Source organism: Electrophorus electricus, chromosome 1 (genome assembly GCF_041902795.1).
Source record: "Electrophorus electricus isolate QZ-2024a chromosome 1, ASM4190279v1, whole genome shotgun sequence".
Classification (NCBI taxonomy): Eukaryota; Metazoa; Chordata; class Actinopteri; order Gymnotiformes; family Gymnotidae; genus Electrophorus; species Electrophorus electricus.
The window spans coordinates 14,092,099-14,109,244 of NC_137497.1; the positions used below are offsets into that span (position 1 = coordinate 14,092,099).

General features: G+C 40.9%; 1 protein-coding gene across 1 annotated transcript; it reads left to right on the forward strand.

Moving 5' to 3' along the window:
- The first annotated feature begins 923 nt into the window (after window positions 1-923).
- On the forward strand, window positions 924-13,835 carry LOC145651945 (cilia- and flagella-associated protein 184-like). The gene is made up of 4 exons (XM_081700818.1): window positions 924-1,008; window positions 5,441-5,655; window positions 5,928-6,088; window positions 13,772-13,835. Exons 1-4 carry the CDS (start codon window positions 924-926, stop codon window positions 13,833-13,835), a joined length of 525 nt encoding a protein of 174 aa, XP_081556944.1.
- Window positions 13,836-17,146: the final 3,311 nt, after the last annotated feature.

Consider the following 17,146-nt stretch of genomic DNA (forward strand, 5'->3'; position numbering starts at 1 on the left):
GCACTACCACATTTAAAAACTTTGTAACAGGAAGTATTTGTGACTAATAGTAAAGCAATCTGGAGGTGAGATTAGCCAGTCCATTTATTCAACACAGATTAACAGATAATTCCAATTACCATATATTGTCCTAAAATTAGCAGTACAGCATCTGTTTCATCACACCATGTAGTGTGTATAGCTTGTTTACTACCAGAGCAGGCATTCATTCATTCATTGATTCATTCATACCAGAGCATTCTGCCTATGTAGAATGGGGAGAGGTGCATAGCTACTGTTACTCTGGGACGCTCAGAGAGAGGCGCATAGCTACTGTTACTCTGGGATGCTCAGGGAGAGGCACATAGCTACTGTTACTCTGGGATGCTCGGGGAGAGGCGCATAGCTACTGTTACTCTGGGACGCTCAGGGAGAGGCGCATAGCTACTGTTACTCTGGGACGGTCAGGGAGAGGCGCATAGCTACTGTTACTCTGGGACGGTCAGGGAGAGGCACATAGCTACTGTTACTCTGGGACGCTCGGGAAGAGGCTCACAGCTACTGTTACTCTGAGACACTCGGGAAGAGGCGCACAGCTACTGTTACTCTGGGATGCTCGGGGAGAGGCGCACAGCTACTGTTACTCTGGGACGCTCGGGAAGAGGCACACAGGTACTGCTACTCTGGGAAGCTCAGGGAGAGGCACACAGGTACTGTGTGAGAGCACTCATTTTCAGTGAGAGCAGTCATTTTCAGATCATCCAACAGGTGTGTGAATTTCATTTGTCCGTACTTTCACTTGACTTTAAAGGGTTAAATAGTACATATGTGATCAGTGTTTATTATTGGTGTCATCTGTGTGTGTACCTGTGTGAAAATGAGCTCTACAAGCTCCTGTAGCAGCGTCTCCACTTGTGGTCACACAGTAATTCCGCGTGGACGTGATGTCATCAGTGTATGACTCAAAGGACCCAGGTGATGGTTTCAGGTGGCTGAGCACGTGCTGGATCCAGTCAGCCAGAGAGGACTGTGCGTAGTAGTCCTCCGAGCCATCCTCACACACAACATCCTGCCAGGCAGGCCACATGCAGAGCTCAGGAGCTTGTGTCAGTCAGCACACACGTGCAAACATAGACACTTAACAGCACAATAATGTTGTGAAGCTCTGATCCATCGCCATCTCACCAATACCATAGGAAAATGCGAAACCCTCAAAAGGTCAAAGTCTTAGTGAGCAGCTGTTTCTCACCTGGTATGAGTAAAGGCACATCTGTGAAAACGCCCAGTTAGCATAACAATAAACAGTTAGCCACCCAGATAAAAATAATTTTGGTTTGGTGCTTCTATAACAGTAATGTAATAAAAATAGCTAACTAACCATAAACTTGACATCGTGTGTGACCTGTTTAACACAACAATGTCATCTGAACAAGGTTAATTCAGATATATGCGGCTGCGGTCGTTACCTTAACTATATATAACTGTTCAGCTAATGCTAGCTAGTAATATAGTAAGCTAGTGTTAACTGCATAGATAGCTCTCATAGGATAATATTCATGAATATTAGGACAGCTACACGGTTATCTTAAGTCTAACTAACCTATAAGATACCAATATTCAGCAGTGTTCCGAATAAACGTTACTTTCAGTTTCCTGGCTACGATATTTTAGCTAGGCTGGCTAGCTTTCTTATACAGGCCAGGCGCTAACCTGGCTAAGATATTTACGATGGGATGATTAGTTAAAATTATGAGTTGTGTCTAGATATATAACCACAGCCACAGCGGTTCCTGTAGTTTGTGGCTTTAGCAGGTCCGTTAGGAATACCGCCACTTATGCGAAATTACTGTTTCATGCAACTATTTCAGACTATTATAGAGCTTCAAGTAGTGATATATAGTGAATTGAATACACATTTAACAGCATATTGCCATCCCATTACTCCAAATTTCTACTGTAAAAACAACTAAGTCATACTAAAAGTAACTACATAAGAGAGTGTATTTCACGAATTTAATGGATTAGTTGATCTGTTTATTTTAAAGATTCAATATGTGCTATGTATTTAGTGATCCAAAGAGACATTTTACACAAGCTTGCCATCCAAATACTCCAAATTCCTACAGTAAAAACATTGCTGTCATATGTTGAATATGTTGCAAAGTGTTTTCCAAGAATATCACAGTGAATTGATAATTAGATTTTTTTTCATGTGATCTCAAAATATACTATAGTGAACTGATTAGCTATTTGCACAGTATTGCTCTATATTTTATCCACCTTCATTATGAGTAGCTAAGAAAGTGATCTTTATAAATGTCGTGGATTTAACAGAAAAAGGGAAGGTTTGAATTTCCAAAAAATGAAACTTTTCTGTTCTACATATGCCTTAACACACATTTTCTTTAGGTGCATTAGACCCAAGATATGATTAATTAAGATGGAGAACACATTTATTTTAGATTTTTACCTAAAAGAACAAGAAACCCCTATGGATGATCACAACACAAGATGTAGGCTCGCGCCGAAGCCTTCAGTGCAGATGTGTGACAGCACGGCATGACGTGCACCAGATGTTATGACCATAAAATGGGGTTTACCGCACGTGGGTGTTTACCACAAGTTGGGGTTTAGCTAAAGACACACTCCTAGCTGGATAACACCTCAGCTTGTGTGGTTTTATCTGCTTTGATCCACCAGAGTGGTGAGTAGCTGATATGTTTACAAATAAACCCACCAGAGTGGTGAGTAGCTGATATGATCACTGAAATTATGTTAGCAGGCCATTTTGTGGCAGGGCTGAAATGCAGTGGCTTGAATGCAGTAATTTTTGTGATTGTTAATTTTCATGGTAAGGAATGACTTTGCAATTAATTGCAATTCATCTAATCACTCTTCACAAAGTAGAATGGAAATTGCTACCATAAAAACTAAAGCAGCAACATTTGTGAAAACCAAAATGTGTGCTAGTCTCAAATGTGTGGCCACGACTGTATGCTTTATGTTGTATGCTTTCATTTGATTCACGTGCTGACAGTCTGACTCGTTACCCTTTAAAGGTATCACAAATAATATAATCTGCTGCAGATCTAATTGTTTTAAAAAATTGTATGATGCCTTAACAAGCACCTCAAGTCTGATGAACATACCACCATAACAGAACTCCAATCTTTAAAAAAAAGTAAAGACATGAAGGCTGAGGACAGTGTGGTAGCAAATCCACATCCACATCCATAACAAACATGTGCCCTGACCACCAGATCAAAGAGCCAGCTCTGTGGCACAGAAGATAGAGTAGCCATTTAACCTTCCTTATTGATGGTCTTCATTACACACCCATTAATGAGACCATATACAGACACGCACAACAAAAAAGGTGGTGGCTACAGAAAACAAGTGCAAGCACATCTAGGTATTTTGGCTTTAAGTATCAAGTAAGTTTCAAGTATGCCTTTTACCTATCCAATCCCAGATAAATCTCAGATTATCAGGTTTTGTGCTTCAAGTAATGCAGTGTGGCAAGATTAATGACAGGATATGCGCCTGAAGTTGTATGCCTCTGGAGAATTCTGCTATTGCTATGCATACCCGTTATGTAAAGTATTGTAGTCCTTTGGGGAATACCGCTGTTGCTATAATGTAAGGTGTTGTATTCCTCTGGGGAATACTGCTGTTGCTATAGTTACTTCTGTTGCTATAAAGTAAGGTGTTGTATTCCTCTGGGGAATACTGCTGCTGCTATAGTTACTTCTGTTGCAATAATGTAAGGTGTTGTATTCCTCTGTGTGTGTGTGTGTGCGTATACTCGGTCATTAAAATATTTTAAACTAGAAGGTTTAAAAAGTACTGACGCTACAATAGAGTTAACTGGCTAGTATAGGTAGCTAATATTAGCTGCAGTACTGTGCTAGCTAGCTTAGCTACCTTTGCGGATTGTCAACTTTCATTATTAGGTTTTACACATGTGAAGTTTACAGCGTGCACTGTTTCTGATACACGTTAGCTTGATTTTTGTGTGGTTGAATGAGCAGATAAATTGATTAAAATCTAAAGGGAAAAAACCTTGAACTGTGCAAGGTTTAGCAGGTTTAGCAAGTTGATATTGATGTGGAGATGGTACTTGTGGCATAATTATGATGTAATAAAGGGGCTGTGAAGTCACACAAGTTATCACATTAATCACGCCTTTCACCATTCCCATAGTACTCATTTGCTTCGTTGCTGCTTATTGTAATTGGCTGAGGTCTGTTCCCCAAAAACTAAAAGGCTTATCGATCTTTAGAATTCACATCAAAAGACGAGAGGCGCCAGTAGATATGGAACAGAGGAAAGGTGGCTGCACAAAGCTGCCACCAATAAGACCAAACCACAGTGCTCAGAAAGCAAACAATGTTCAGGTACGTGTATACACATTTCATTTAAATGCTGAAATGAAGGAGCATGTGTTTTTGAATCTTTAAATGATATGGGATACCTTAAAAATATTTGTACTGGTGCCTCAAGAAAGAAACTAATAGAAATACATTTTTAGTACATTTTAATAAAACGTTGTTTGGCTATGATGGAAGGTTGTGTATGGTTATGTGTGCTTGTGTGTCAGTATGTAGATTCTTGTGTGAAAAATACCTTGTATACTTTGTTTAGGCTCTTGATGTGGGTGTGCACAGTCCAGAAACTAGAGGCAGCACACATTTTGCTCAACTTGTTCTACCTCCAATCAATGGTAGCCATCCACTACCATTTCAGAGAAAAAAAGGTAAAGAACTATAAAGTCTATACATTCTAGAGAAAATTACATGGCAATTCATTCCTGTTGGTTTTTAACACATGGTTTCATATGAAGACTCGTAATATATTTTTAAACTGAGCCTTCTCATCTGAACATAGCTCAATTTCAAGAGGGCAAAATCAGCTGTTGCCATCTGTTAATTAATATAACTGGATGATTCTTTAGTATAACTCTGCCCTGTAATTTTAGGTTCATATGAGCAGCTGCAGAAGACTGGTCTGGATGGATGTCATGACAGTGAAGCTTCCAAAGAGCAGCTGGAGATGGAGAGATATAATCTTGAAGCTGAGTATAAGGAACACCAAGCGCTTCTGCAGAGCCTCCTGTCAGAAAGGGATGAACTCTGCCAGTTGAACAGCGAGCAGCAGATGATAATAGCTGACTGGTTGGAAAGGGAAAACGTGCCAATGCCTGTGTGTACAAGGCGGAGTCGCCATGGCTACCAGGACCAGCTAAAAATTCTAGAGGACCTAAAGTTGCAGTGGCAGCGCAAATCACAGCTCTACCAGCAGCAAGTTGAAGAACTCCGGCCCCGGTGCCAGGAGAAGAAGAAGCAGTGGGACTGTGAATATCAAGCCTTCATCATGATGATGCAAGAAGTAGTCGTTGCGGCTCTCGCCCGGCGGCTGGGGAAGCGGGCAGCTCTTGTTGAGGTGAAACGGCTCCTTGCAGCTGAGCAGAAGACGGAGAATAAGCTCACTGCTGCAAAAATACGGAACCTTGCGCTGCAGATGAGGGTACAAAGCCGGGAAGAATCTATTAGAGAACTGGAGGAGAGGACAAAGTGTGAAAAACTGAAGTTTGAAAATGAGAATTATAAGACTATGATCTTGGAGTATGAAGAGGAGATTATTCGAATAAAGAAAGGAATTACCAGCACTAGAGAGGTATGACGTCCTGTTAAACTCAGTAGATTAAGACTAATGTGGGTGCAATTTCTGTTGATTTTTTAGATAGCCATGGAACTGTCAAGTAGACTTGAAAACATAACAAGACCCATCCCATAAATCCCACCACAAAACTTGGAAATTTCGAGCCCCCATTTAAAACTGAAAATGCAATAAATTTATTGCCACGGAGTAGGATGGGAAGATGTATTGTACAGTAGAGTCTTGAATGCATAGAAAATAATCTCAGTATTGTGTACCTCCACTCTCAGTTCCAGTCACATCTCAAGGAAACGATCAACTTTGTGGAGCTGGAGATCCAGGCCAAACTAGCCAATCTGGCCAAGATAAAGGCAATGATCGGCAACAAGCGGAAAGCTCTGGCAGGGGTAATGATAGCTAAAGACAAGCTGCGTGCAGACAATCTTCGCCTGTACCAGCGCTGCAGCCTGCTGAGAAACAAGAAGCTGCTCCAGGATTTTGAGAAGGTGAAGGATGCATGCGAGGACCTGCAGAGCCAACTAGACATTCTCAAGAGGCAGCATGAAAAGCTCTCTGTCAAGTGTAGCACAGTAAAGAGCAAGCTGACGCAGAGCAGGCCACTGCAGCATTGTGTATAACACGGTTGAACACACACGTGTGTACACGTATATACACATACATGCTGTACGCTCTTTGTGCAGAGCTAAATTAAAAACAGTACACTGTTATATTTGAAATTAGTGCTGTGCCTTTTATATTTGAAAGTTGACAAAATATCTGATATATGTGTGTTTGTGTGTGTGTGCGTCTCTCTGTGTGTGTATATGTTACTTTCCAGGGAATAAAACTGTCTGTACATGTTTAAAAAATGTCAGAATAAGAAGTCAGTATAACTTTGGGAAGGAAGACTATGTTCCAAACACAAGTCACTCGTTGTCTTCCAGTGAATCAAATAAACACATCAGTATAATGGATTGTAATTGACATGGTTTGCCAGAATTGTACATTTAGTATTCATCTTCGAAGAATTACATAACTTTTGCTCTCTTAGCCTTCATCTTTATTCAAGGCTTTATGACTTATCTTGGGATATGCATCAAACCTTATCAATGTACTGCTTGTCAGATTCTCTCCACCTAGTTCCACAGTTAAATTGTGCCAGATTCTGACATCGTTGTGCGATTCAACACAGCTGGCATGTACACTATTATAGCTGTAATTAAGGGAGCCATTCTAAAGGCCACAAATTACTGAAGAAAATATATCTTACATTTAAGGAGGGAGACTCAGAGCAGAGTCCTACTGAGAAAGCAGCTCCGTGACTTCTTCATCCAAAAGTTCAGTAGACAGGCGAATCCCAAAGTTACAAACATCTATGTTATGCTAATTTTTGCTGATACGACTTCAAAACCATCCCCACTCTAACCAATTTCTTTGGGTTTGCCAGTAACACTAGTTGACCATAGCATAAAGATAATGTTTTGTTCTGTCCTATTTGTTGATATTTCAAACTGAGTTGTAAGAAAAGGCAATACACAGTGACCAATAAGCAATAAAAAATTAATGAAAAGCTAGACACACTGTTAAATGGGCTGACCAAGATATTTATCACCAGAGACCTAGAGCCCTAAACACTTGCCCAAGTCATTGTTTTGATTTATCTGGTTCCTAATCAGATGATTCATACTATAGCTAAGCAATTTGACCCAGGAGTACATTTCACTGTGCATTATTTTTAAAACCATGACAAAAACAATACAGTTTTCCATCTATGTCACCAGCCCAGCACACAGCCAGTCTCATCGATGGAGCTTTCATAACCCCTTGGTGCTAGATGCTATACACAGATGGTGCACTGTCTGAGCTGGACCTAGACTGGGAAATGAAAAGTAATTAGCTAGTAATAATAGTAAAAGCATGGACTGAGAGATTTATTGAGTCCATTCTCTCTCTCGTTCCATCTCTATCTCTCTCCCTCTGAGGCATTTTCATTATTTATTGCCTAGCTAACAAATCTGCAGAGACATCCGAAGGCCTCTGAGTACAGCTTGATATGTTGAATGTTTAATAATGTTCACTGTTATAGTTGTATGTGATTGCCACTTGTGTTTTCCGTGTTTAATGTTAATAAATGTTTCCCAAAGTCAAGGTAGTCTGTGTGTCCTGGCCCATGCCTTACGGTGCTCAGGCCAGCAGCAACATTACAGAATGACCAACCACCACAGGACTCTTACTCCCTCGGCAAATGACGGACTTCCTAGCAGGAGGTGCGTGAGTTAATGTCTAAATGTAACATTCGTAACCATTTTTGTCTACCTTGTGTTAATGTTAAAAATTGTTAAGTGTTAAGTGTCTCTATGTTCACTGTTTGTGTTACACGGGAGTGCCACTATAGTCTTTACGTTTTATGTAAATAAATGTTTGTCCACGTCGAGAGAGTCTACGCTCTGCTCTACGCCCTTCGGTACTCGGACCAACGCGGTACAGAATGACCAACCACCACAGGACGCCAGGTCCTTCGGCTAAAGATGGACTTCCTAGCGGGAGATGCGTAGGCACCCCCGCCCTGCTGCCTGGATCCCAGCAGATTGGGGAGAGGACCGTGACTGGTGTCTATGTCCACCCCGGAAGTGGAGGGGTACACCCCCAAGAATTTCTTGGGTGGGCTGAGGGGGGGCCTCAAGCCTAGGCCGAGGAAGACCGAAATGCACCACAACCAGAAAGAGGGCGGTTGGGTGGACCCATCGGGATCTCCAGCGGGCAGAGCTGAAGCCCGTGTCCCTTCCCTTCAGTGGACTCACCAGCGAGACTGGAGGGGTCTGCCCAAAGCCCCAGAGGCAAACCGCCGCTGGGATGCTCCTAGAGTGGCAGGCGAGTGGAGGACCGTTGGGGGAGGTAGCACGTCTGGAACCGGGGCGGACGTGCACGCCCGCATGTCCATTGAGGCCACGGACACATACAAGGTGCCTGCGCAGAAAGCGGGCACCATGTCACAGCGCCTTATATGTTTGTGTGTGGGCGCTATTGTTTGTTTGTGTTTACAACTTTTGTACATCTACAGGCGTAACGTTGTTGGGGGCGTACCGGACTGCCCTGACAGAGACAGAGAAGCTGCCTTTCTCCCAGGCGGCTGCTTGTGTGTACATGTACACGGTGTCCTGAGACTCGTGTTCACTGGAAGAATGCGTCGGCAGCCGTGCCCCTTGGGAGGAGGTTCTGTAACAGAACGCTCGCCTCTCGCGAGTCATGTGGTTTGGCCCGCCACGTGCAGTGACAGGATCTTTGTTTGTATCCACGCCTGCACACACCTGCACCTTGTTTGTCTTTGTGTATTTAAACCTGCATCAGTGTGTGCAGTGTTGTTGGTCATCGTTGATGTAGCATGTTGTTTGTGAGTTAATGTCTAAATGTAACATTCGTAACCATGTTTGTCTAGCTTGTGTTAATGTTAAAAATTGTTAGTGTTAAGTGTCTCTATGTTCACTGTTTGTGTTATATGGAATGCCACTATAGTCTTTATGTTTTATGTAAATAAATGTTTGTCCACGTCGAGAGAGTCTGTGCATCCTGCTCCACACCCTTCGGCACTCGCGTTACACTGAGAGGACACAGAATCTCTATACTCCCTTATGTTTTATGTTATTAATATGTCTAATTCAATGTTAAAAACCTCTTTTCCCTGTAAACACTCTTTTTATTACCTCAGTATATACATAGGTTGTGTATATACACAATATGAACACAGTATATATATGTATATACACAAACAAGGTATATATACACAAGTACAAACAAGGTATATATACACAATTACAAATGAGAAAAACATGTGAGAACAATGAAGTAAGGCAGAGAATACCAGACAAGGGGCGACAGAACTGGCATCAAATGATGTTCTAATCATTCTTTAGGGAATCTGTCAGTCACATATATGTTATGTACAGTATCTTCCAATGAAAAGTCACAAAAATCAGCCTTTGTGTACTGTTATTCACGTCACACATATCTCTATATGTATTTCGGTTGTGGGCCTCACTGAGCTTGACAACATAGGTTTTTCTGCAGTTGTCAAACCTTTTAAGCTGATTGTAGACATTGCACCTGATCTGTGAACTTTTCAACAGTATGAAACAAACTGGTCATTTTTCTGTTTTGTTTAGCTTCACTTTTTGTGGCTCAATTGGCTAAAACTCAACAAAAGGAAGTATGATTGTGACCCAGTCTGAAAGATGGTCAGAGATAAATAAGGGCTGATATATAAGTGCAAAATTGGGCTTATGTAATGCTTAGACATCCACGGTCATATTGTTTTCTCAGTCATTAATTGCTGTTCTCAATGTCTTGTCAACTTGATGTTGTATTATGTGTTTGTTTTCTGCTACAGAAGAAGCTGACAGATTTGGCCAGTGCAGTGCAGAGAGCAACTCAAAAGGATCCACCTGTCACTACAGAGGACTTTCATATTGTGGTTGGTAGTGTTTCTAGCTATGAGATATGGTTTTGGTTACACTGAAGCATAGTAATATTAAAACTTGTTAAAGTATATACTATTTCCCATTTCCCATTCTGGCCTTATACTAGTAGCTACTTAAAAATATTAACACACAAGTAGATTATATTTCTCCTATAATTAGATGATGAGTCTTACACATAAAAAGCATGTAAAATGTGTCTTTTATGTATATGGTGTAACATGCATATTTTATATGTAAGATCATCTTCAAAAACACTAAGATAGTACAAGAACACATGGCTACTGAGTCAGTGAGTTAACTGAACTCCTCAACAATCTAAACTTCAATGAATGTTTCATACCATGGCACTGCAGATTAGGAGGACCTCTGTTGGCCAGAAGAGGGATTGCTGACACATTGACTATATGATTAAAGACATTATGAGTAAAGAAATTAATTTTAGTTTGCACCTGTGGTATCTGAGTTACCGGCATTTTTGAAAAAAGGTCAGAAGTGTCTATCACTGAAAAACCAGGTAAAATATATTTGTGCCAAAATAAGACCAATAATAAGACATCACTCTCCGACATCTACATATGCATTAGTGCTAGGGTCTCACTGGGAGGAAGAGGAGGCTGGCCTCGGACACGCTGAGAAGCCTACCCAGACACATCCTGCTGGATGTTAAAGTCAAAAGCAGGGTGCCCGTGAGTCAGACGCTCTGGGAGCTTACTCGGCACGGGAGGGAGAGGTTTCAGGGCCAACATGGGAGTGTTGGACTGGCCAACGCTCAGGTGCAGAACATCCTGTTCCTGCTTTTTGTTCCTTGCATTGTACCCGTAACGAAAAATGCAGCCCAGCCTATTAGTGCTCAGCCTTTATAGTCCACAGTGCTAATAAGGTAAATATAAAACCCGGTAAACTCAGCACTGGGTCAGTGTCTGCTGATTCAACTCAAAAAGTTGAATACGGGTCTGGGCCATGAGGCCGGGGCTGCTGAGGACTACGTCCTAGATGACACTGTAGTCCCTCATGACAACAACCCACCTGTTCACCCTGACGATGGTCTGACCGGCCAGGTGAAGTGGACAAAGCACCAGGCACACGGCCTGGACAAGGTGGCTGACGCTGGGCCACTGAGCAGTCCAATTCTGTCCAAAAGGTAACGAGAGGAAGAGACATCGTGCGCACGCATGTCTGTGGAGACAAAATACGACATGCGCACGCATAAATCTTTGACAGGCTACTTAGTTGAATCCCTAGTCGATACCCAAACTGTAGAAAGAAGAACACACACATCAGTGCCACATATAGAATAGTACCGACACGGTCGCGGTTTGCTTAGTGAACACTTACAATGAACGCGGTACACCGCTGCACGTCTGCAATACAGACAATACCGCAATACAGACAATACAGCAATACGGTCGATCTCGAGTTGTGAAGCACCACTTCGGACACGCATGCAAGCTAACTGGGTGTGTTTAATCAGCCATTTTAATGTCATCTAGCCAGATAGTCAGACACTCTGTATTTTACACATAAATGACCGAGACGAGCGACCGATTTAGCGAGCTAGCTCGGTCGGTCGTCCCTGCTAATTTCGCCCATTAAATCTCACTTTTACATTCTTGACGTACGTAGACGGGGAATAAAAGCCAGGTAAAAAAAACAGAGCGTAAAACCTACCAAAAACGGATCGAAGGGCTAAACTTCAAACAACAGGAGAAACCGGCTGTGCTGATCTCCACTGTAATCCGGAGAGTCAGCTGGTGTTCGGCACCTTTTCCAGTCGCGCTAGTTTACTAGCTAGTTGGCTAACGTACGACAGCTTTCTTTCAGAGTAATCTAACAAAGCGGATGTGTTCAGATTCCACTCATACTGAATAAAATGTACTAAAGGTCATAAAGACGGTGAACTACCATGGCGTTGTTCAAGCATAACCCACTAATGCTAGTATTCAAGAAAACTACTGAAAACACATCTGCTAATGTTGATTTCTAGCTAACGCTAGTTTAGCTGCACTGTAGCTACAGTACAGTACAGCATTGACCTGTTCCAGCCTCTCCATCTGTATTTCTCTCGTGTCTTGGCTGTTTTGTTTTGTTTTTTTTATTATTTTTGCCCTGGTTTTCTCTCTGAACTGTGAACTCTCCTCTTCTTTGTGTACTGTGAGGAGGAGTGTTAGGTGCTGTGCTGATCTCCACTGTCATCCGACTCCAAACACACCTGTACCGGCGTCTCCTCATTAGAGGCGCAGACCTGAATGAACTCCAACGTCCACGAACGCTCCACCTTTACTGTTGATGGTTTATATGAATTTCACAAAGAGCTGTTTGTCCAGAAAATATGAATGTGTCTGCTGAATATAAGCATACACAATATATAAAAATATTTGGATGTATTACTCATTGCATTGTTAAGTTTAAAATCTTGTACACTCGATGAGAATCTGGAATGCCATAAATTCCACTATAACAAATGTAAAGGGGACACATCCGGTTTTAATTGGACCAAAATGCCGAAGAAATTGAGGAAGTTGATGGAGGGCAAAAAATAAAAAAGGAAACATTTAAAATTTATAAAGTGGCTGCAAAATAAGAAAGTACTACAAAGAGATTAAATGCGATCTTTGTCATCACAAAATGAAACTACACAACAGCGACTGCTGGGACTGATGTGAATGGTAGACTAACGAGCTTACTTAGACGTTTTAGTGTAACTTTAATGTACAACGTACAGGTGGGAGCAGCTAACACACGCAGGCTTATATGTCTTACTTTATACAACAAGTGTGGACTGAGTGGCTATTTGAACTGTAATCAAACAGATTTTTGTTCAGCACATCTAGATACTTTCTGCAGTGTGGAAATATTTTAATGGTGCAACCGCAAACATCCATGTGTAACAAGTAGGTTAATTGGTTTTATTCAAATCAAGTAAATTGTTTGATTAAAAGAAGCAAAATAACCAGAGCAGTTCACATGACCAAATTAACTTAATTAACAAATAAACTTTACAATTTTACTGAGTACATTCAATATCTTACTAAGTGTTAAATCCATTTATTCAGTTATTTAATCAATTTAGCACCATTATGTCCCTTCAGGTTTTCTCAAGTTTCTTGTCAAAATTGTCTAAGAAAGTGAGAGAGGCTTGTGTGGTGGCGATGGAAGAACTCAGAAGAAGGAAAGGAGGATGCAGACAGTTCACTGTCATAGATGAGAGTAACTTCAGGCATAGAAGAAATGCAGGTGCATCTTTTATGTGGGTATAGAATTTTGTATAGTCTTAATAATGTATAATGGACACACAAGTCTTCATGCTTCATATCTGTAATTTTTTCATCTTGTTAATAGTTCTTAATTAATGTAATAATGCTTTACTTTTTATGTTACACGGTATGGAAGAGGGCGGATGGCTGGGGCGTTGTGGAGGAGGCAGTGGGTCTCTGGGATGCTGGGTGAAAATGCTGTCCACACTAAACAAAGACAGCCAGTTCTTCACCTAGTTCAGAGAAGGTCCAGAAGGGAACTAGTGCCACTTATCATTCAGCATGTAAGGAGGCGATCCACAATCCTCAGTGGTGAGTGGCGTGTCTACCGGCAGGCTCTGTCTCAGCTTGGCTACAGACATTACACAGTTAACCACAGTATATCATACATGGATGCTCCTACAGGGGCTCACACGTAGAATATAAGGAGGGCCTGGAGAACATACAAGGAAACTGTTTGGAGGCTTAGAGGTAACCGGAGAGAGGAGCTGGTAAAGGATCACTGGACAGTAATAGAAATGTATGAACGGCTAGCAAAAAAACACAATAATGGTCCTCTAGGACGATTCATTCATGACCTTGGAAAACTCCATGAATGAGAACTCCTACTATGCATATTTATTAACAAGCACATTAGTCTGAAGACATCATGTCTTTTTTTTAATGTGTGTTTTATAAAATATTACCAAGTAATTTATACATTTCTTAACAGACAACTTCAAATGATAAGTTTATTTGAAAGTGTGTCGTTTATAAATGGCCTACAGACATTTATAGATATTCGTGTATATTGAATAGTTTTCACCTTAGCGGCTGTAAAATGCTACAGATAATTTCTATATGACAAGTAATTTAGAAACTACAGCTGCTGTTTGTTACTGTTTAACAAATAATTTGTATGGCTACACTTTTTAATTATTTTAACAGGTTCACAAAGATTCTTAGGAGCCAGGATTAATAAAGCTGTCATTTTAATAATATATTAACTAATGGTGCATATCCTCTGAATTCCTGAATTGGTCACCATTAATTCTGAAATTGTAACATACATATTTACATTAACATTTAAGGTGTTTAGCAGACTCTCTTATCCAGAGTGACTTTTTTGTGCATAACACAATAGCATATTTCATAAATGCAATTAAAACTTTTTTATTTTTTAATAAGATTTAATAAGTGCAAAACTAATGTTCAGGTAAGTGCATCTTCAGTCGGCGTATGAAGACAATGAGGGACTCTGGTGTTCAGACAACCAGAGAAACTTCACCACCTGCAGGGCTACAACAAGGAGTCTTGATGCTTGTCTTCCAGGCCTCTTAAAGGATGGAGGTTAAGCAGGTTGCACCTGAAGCTCCACTCCACTGGTCCACTTGTTATTCTAGGAAAAACGACCTGCCACCTAAAGCCCCTGGAGCCCCAACTCCAAACCCTACACACAGTAACCTAACAACATTCTGAACATTTACTTTAACTAAATGCAGTTCCATTGTTCCTGCACGTATGCAATGGCACAATTCATTATCTAATAAAGCATAGCACTTAAAAACCCAATTAAGCATAACATCTGACTTCCTGATCTGTTCATGATCAGATAATTATGAAGTGAGAGCTTAGATACATCTTATAAATGATTACTAATATATTAATTCATGATGAATAACACTAACTCATTAGTTCATGATTAGTTCATTATGAATTACAAGCATATAAATGCTCTATAAACTATCGTTATTATAAAGTGTGAGCCTTAAATGCTTCATGCCCTCTCCATTCCCTCTTCTCTGACCTGTCTCCCAGATGGAGGGACGAACTAACACTCTTGCTTTCTTCAAACATAGACTGGACTCATTTATTTGTGGAGTATTTTAAGATTATTTGTTTGTACAGTATTTAAAGAGTACTTATTTGTGGAGTATTTAAGAATATTTATTTATGGACTATTTTAAGAGCATTTATTTGTAGAGTATTTTAATCCTGCACATATGGAAATATCATTGCAATGGTCCACTAGTAAAGACACATGGATACACTCCTAGTGGTTACAAAAGAAAAGGTATTTATTGGCTCTCAGTAGTCCAGTGCAAACAAAAAGCCATATCCAATAAAAAACAAACAAAAATATTCAAAAAAAAGGAAAATGCAGTATTTACAAGTATTTACAAGTTCAAGGGGAAAAAATCCCACAATCATAAATTCTCCAACATCAATCAACTTCAAAACACAACTCTAGTGAATTTTCCCTTAGAAACATATATAAGGAAACATCACCACAGGAAATTATATGACATCACTTCCTTTCTTTGGGAAGGAAAATTCCCCATAAAAGTCCCCTTCAACACAGGCTACAGTTTCTTTTCACTCCAAAACAACGTGGAAGCTTCTCCACAAAAGTAATCACAGGTAAGTTAATTTTTCTCTTTATCTACTTTGTTTTACCTTCTTAGTTAAAATAAACAAATTTTCCTGACAAGATAAACATTAAACTTAAACTCTAGAAACAAAATTAGAACAACAATATTTAATCTCAAATACTTACAGTACCTTTCTCTATGAGCATGGCGAATCATACGTGACATCCCTCTGCCCAAGACAAAACAACCCATGTTGAGTTTCATGATAAAGTCCACAGACAGGGCTGTGAAAAAGACTGTCCTGATACATTGGTCTGGACTCAAGCCATTTATCACTCATTCAGGACTCTGAAATTGGCCTTGTGTTCTGCTCTAGCACTTGACCTACCAAACTATAATCTGACCTTCCACCTTTACGTTTCTGAACACGGCTCCACAGCTGTGGGTGTCCTGGCCCAGGAGCACGGTGGCAGTTATTGCCCTGTGGCCTACCTTTCCAAACCTTTTGATTCGGTCGTTCCAGGCATGCCAGCCTGCTTATGCGCCATGGCTGCCTCTGCCCTGCTGGTCACTGACATAGAGAAATTGGCACTGTCTCATCCAATGGTTCTTCACACTTCACATCAAGTTATTACTATTCTGAATAACATTCAAACACAGCACATGACAGCACAGCAATGTTCGGGCTACGAGGCCATCCTCTGTGCCACTCGGAACTTAACCATTAAATCACACATGACCCTGCGCTCACCTGCTAGTCTGTTACAATCATTTTTGACATCGGTAAATCATTCTGCTGACTCTGTGCCCTACGACTGCATGGAGGTTATCCATGAGTCCTCTAGCATGCGTTCTGAACTTTCTAGCTCGCTGCTGGAGGGCAACTATCACATTTTTGTAGATGGCTCATGTTTTACGCCGTCTGACTCTGAATTTGTCTGTGGTTATTCTGTCTGATTTCTGCCTCTTGGGAGGCTCACTCTCTCCTTTACAGGTCTTCTCAAGCAGCTGAACTAATGGCATTGACCAGGGCCTGCCATCTATTCCAGGATCAGTTTGTCACCATATACACTGATTCCTGTTATGTGTTTGGGGTTGTTCATGACTTCGGTAAGATTTGGCACTCCAGGAGGTTCCGCAGCTCAGACGGTAAGCCCGGAACACGGATGTGATGATTTAAATGAAAGAGGAAACATTTTGATCATTTTTTAAAATCTAAATGAAGTTAGCGTAAGTTCCAGTGCGATGACAGGCCTGTTGAAAGTCTTCCTTAGAACAAGGAAACGCCTCAGTGCACTTGGAAAACCTGTCTACAATCACTAGCATGTACTTCAACTGACCACAAGGTGGAATGTGCATAAAGTCTATCTGTAGACACTGAAAGGAATATTCTTGAGCCAGTAAGGCATCATATTTGGCTTGTGTTGGT

Coding starts and splice junctions, on each gene's coding strand:
- LOC145651945 (XM_081700818.1), top strand. CDS start 924: ATGTCATCAGTGTATGACTCAAAGGACCCAGGTGATGGTTTCAGGTGG. Junction 5,656..5,927: donor GAATTACCAGCACTAGAGAG/GTATGACGTCCT, acceptor CTCCACTCTCAG/TTCCAGTCACATCTCAAGGA. Junction 6,089..13,771: donor CGTGCAGACAATCTTCGCCT/GTACCAGCGCTG, acceptor ATGCTCCTACAG/GGGCTCACACGTAGAATATA.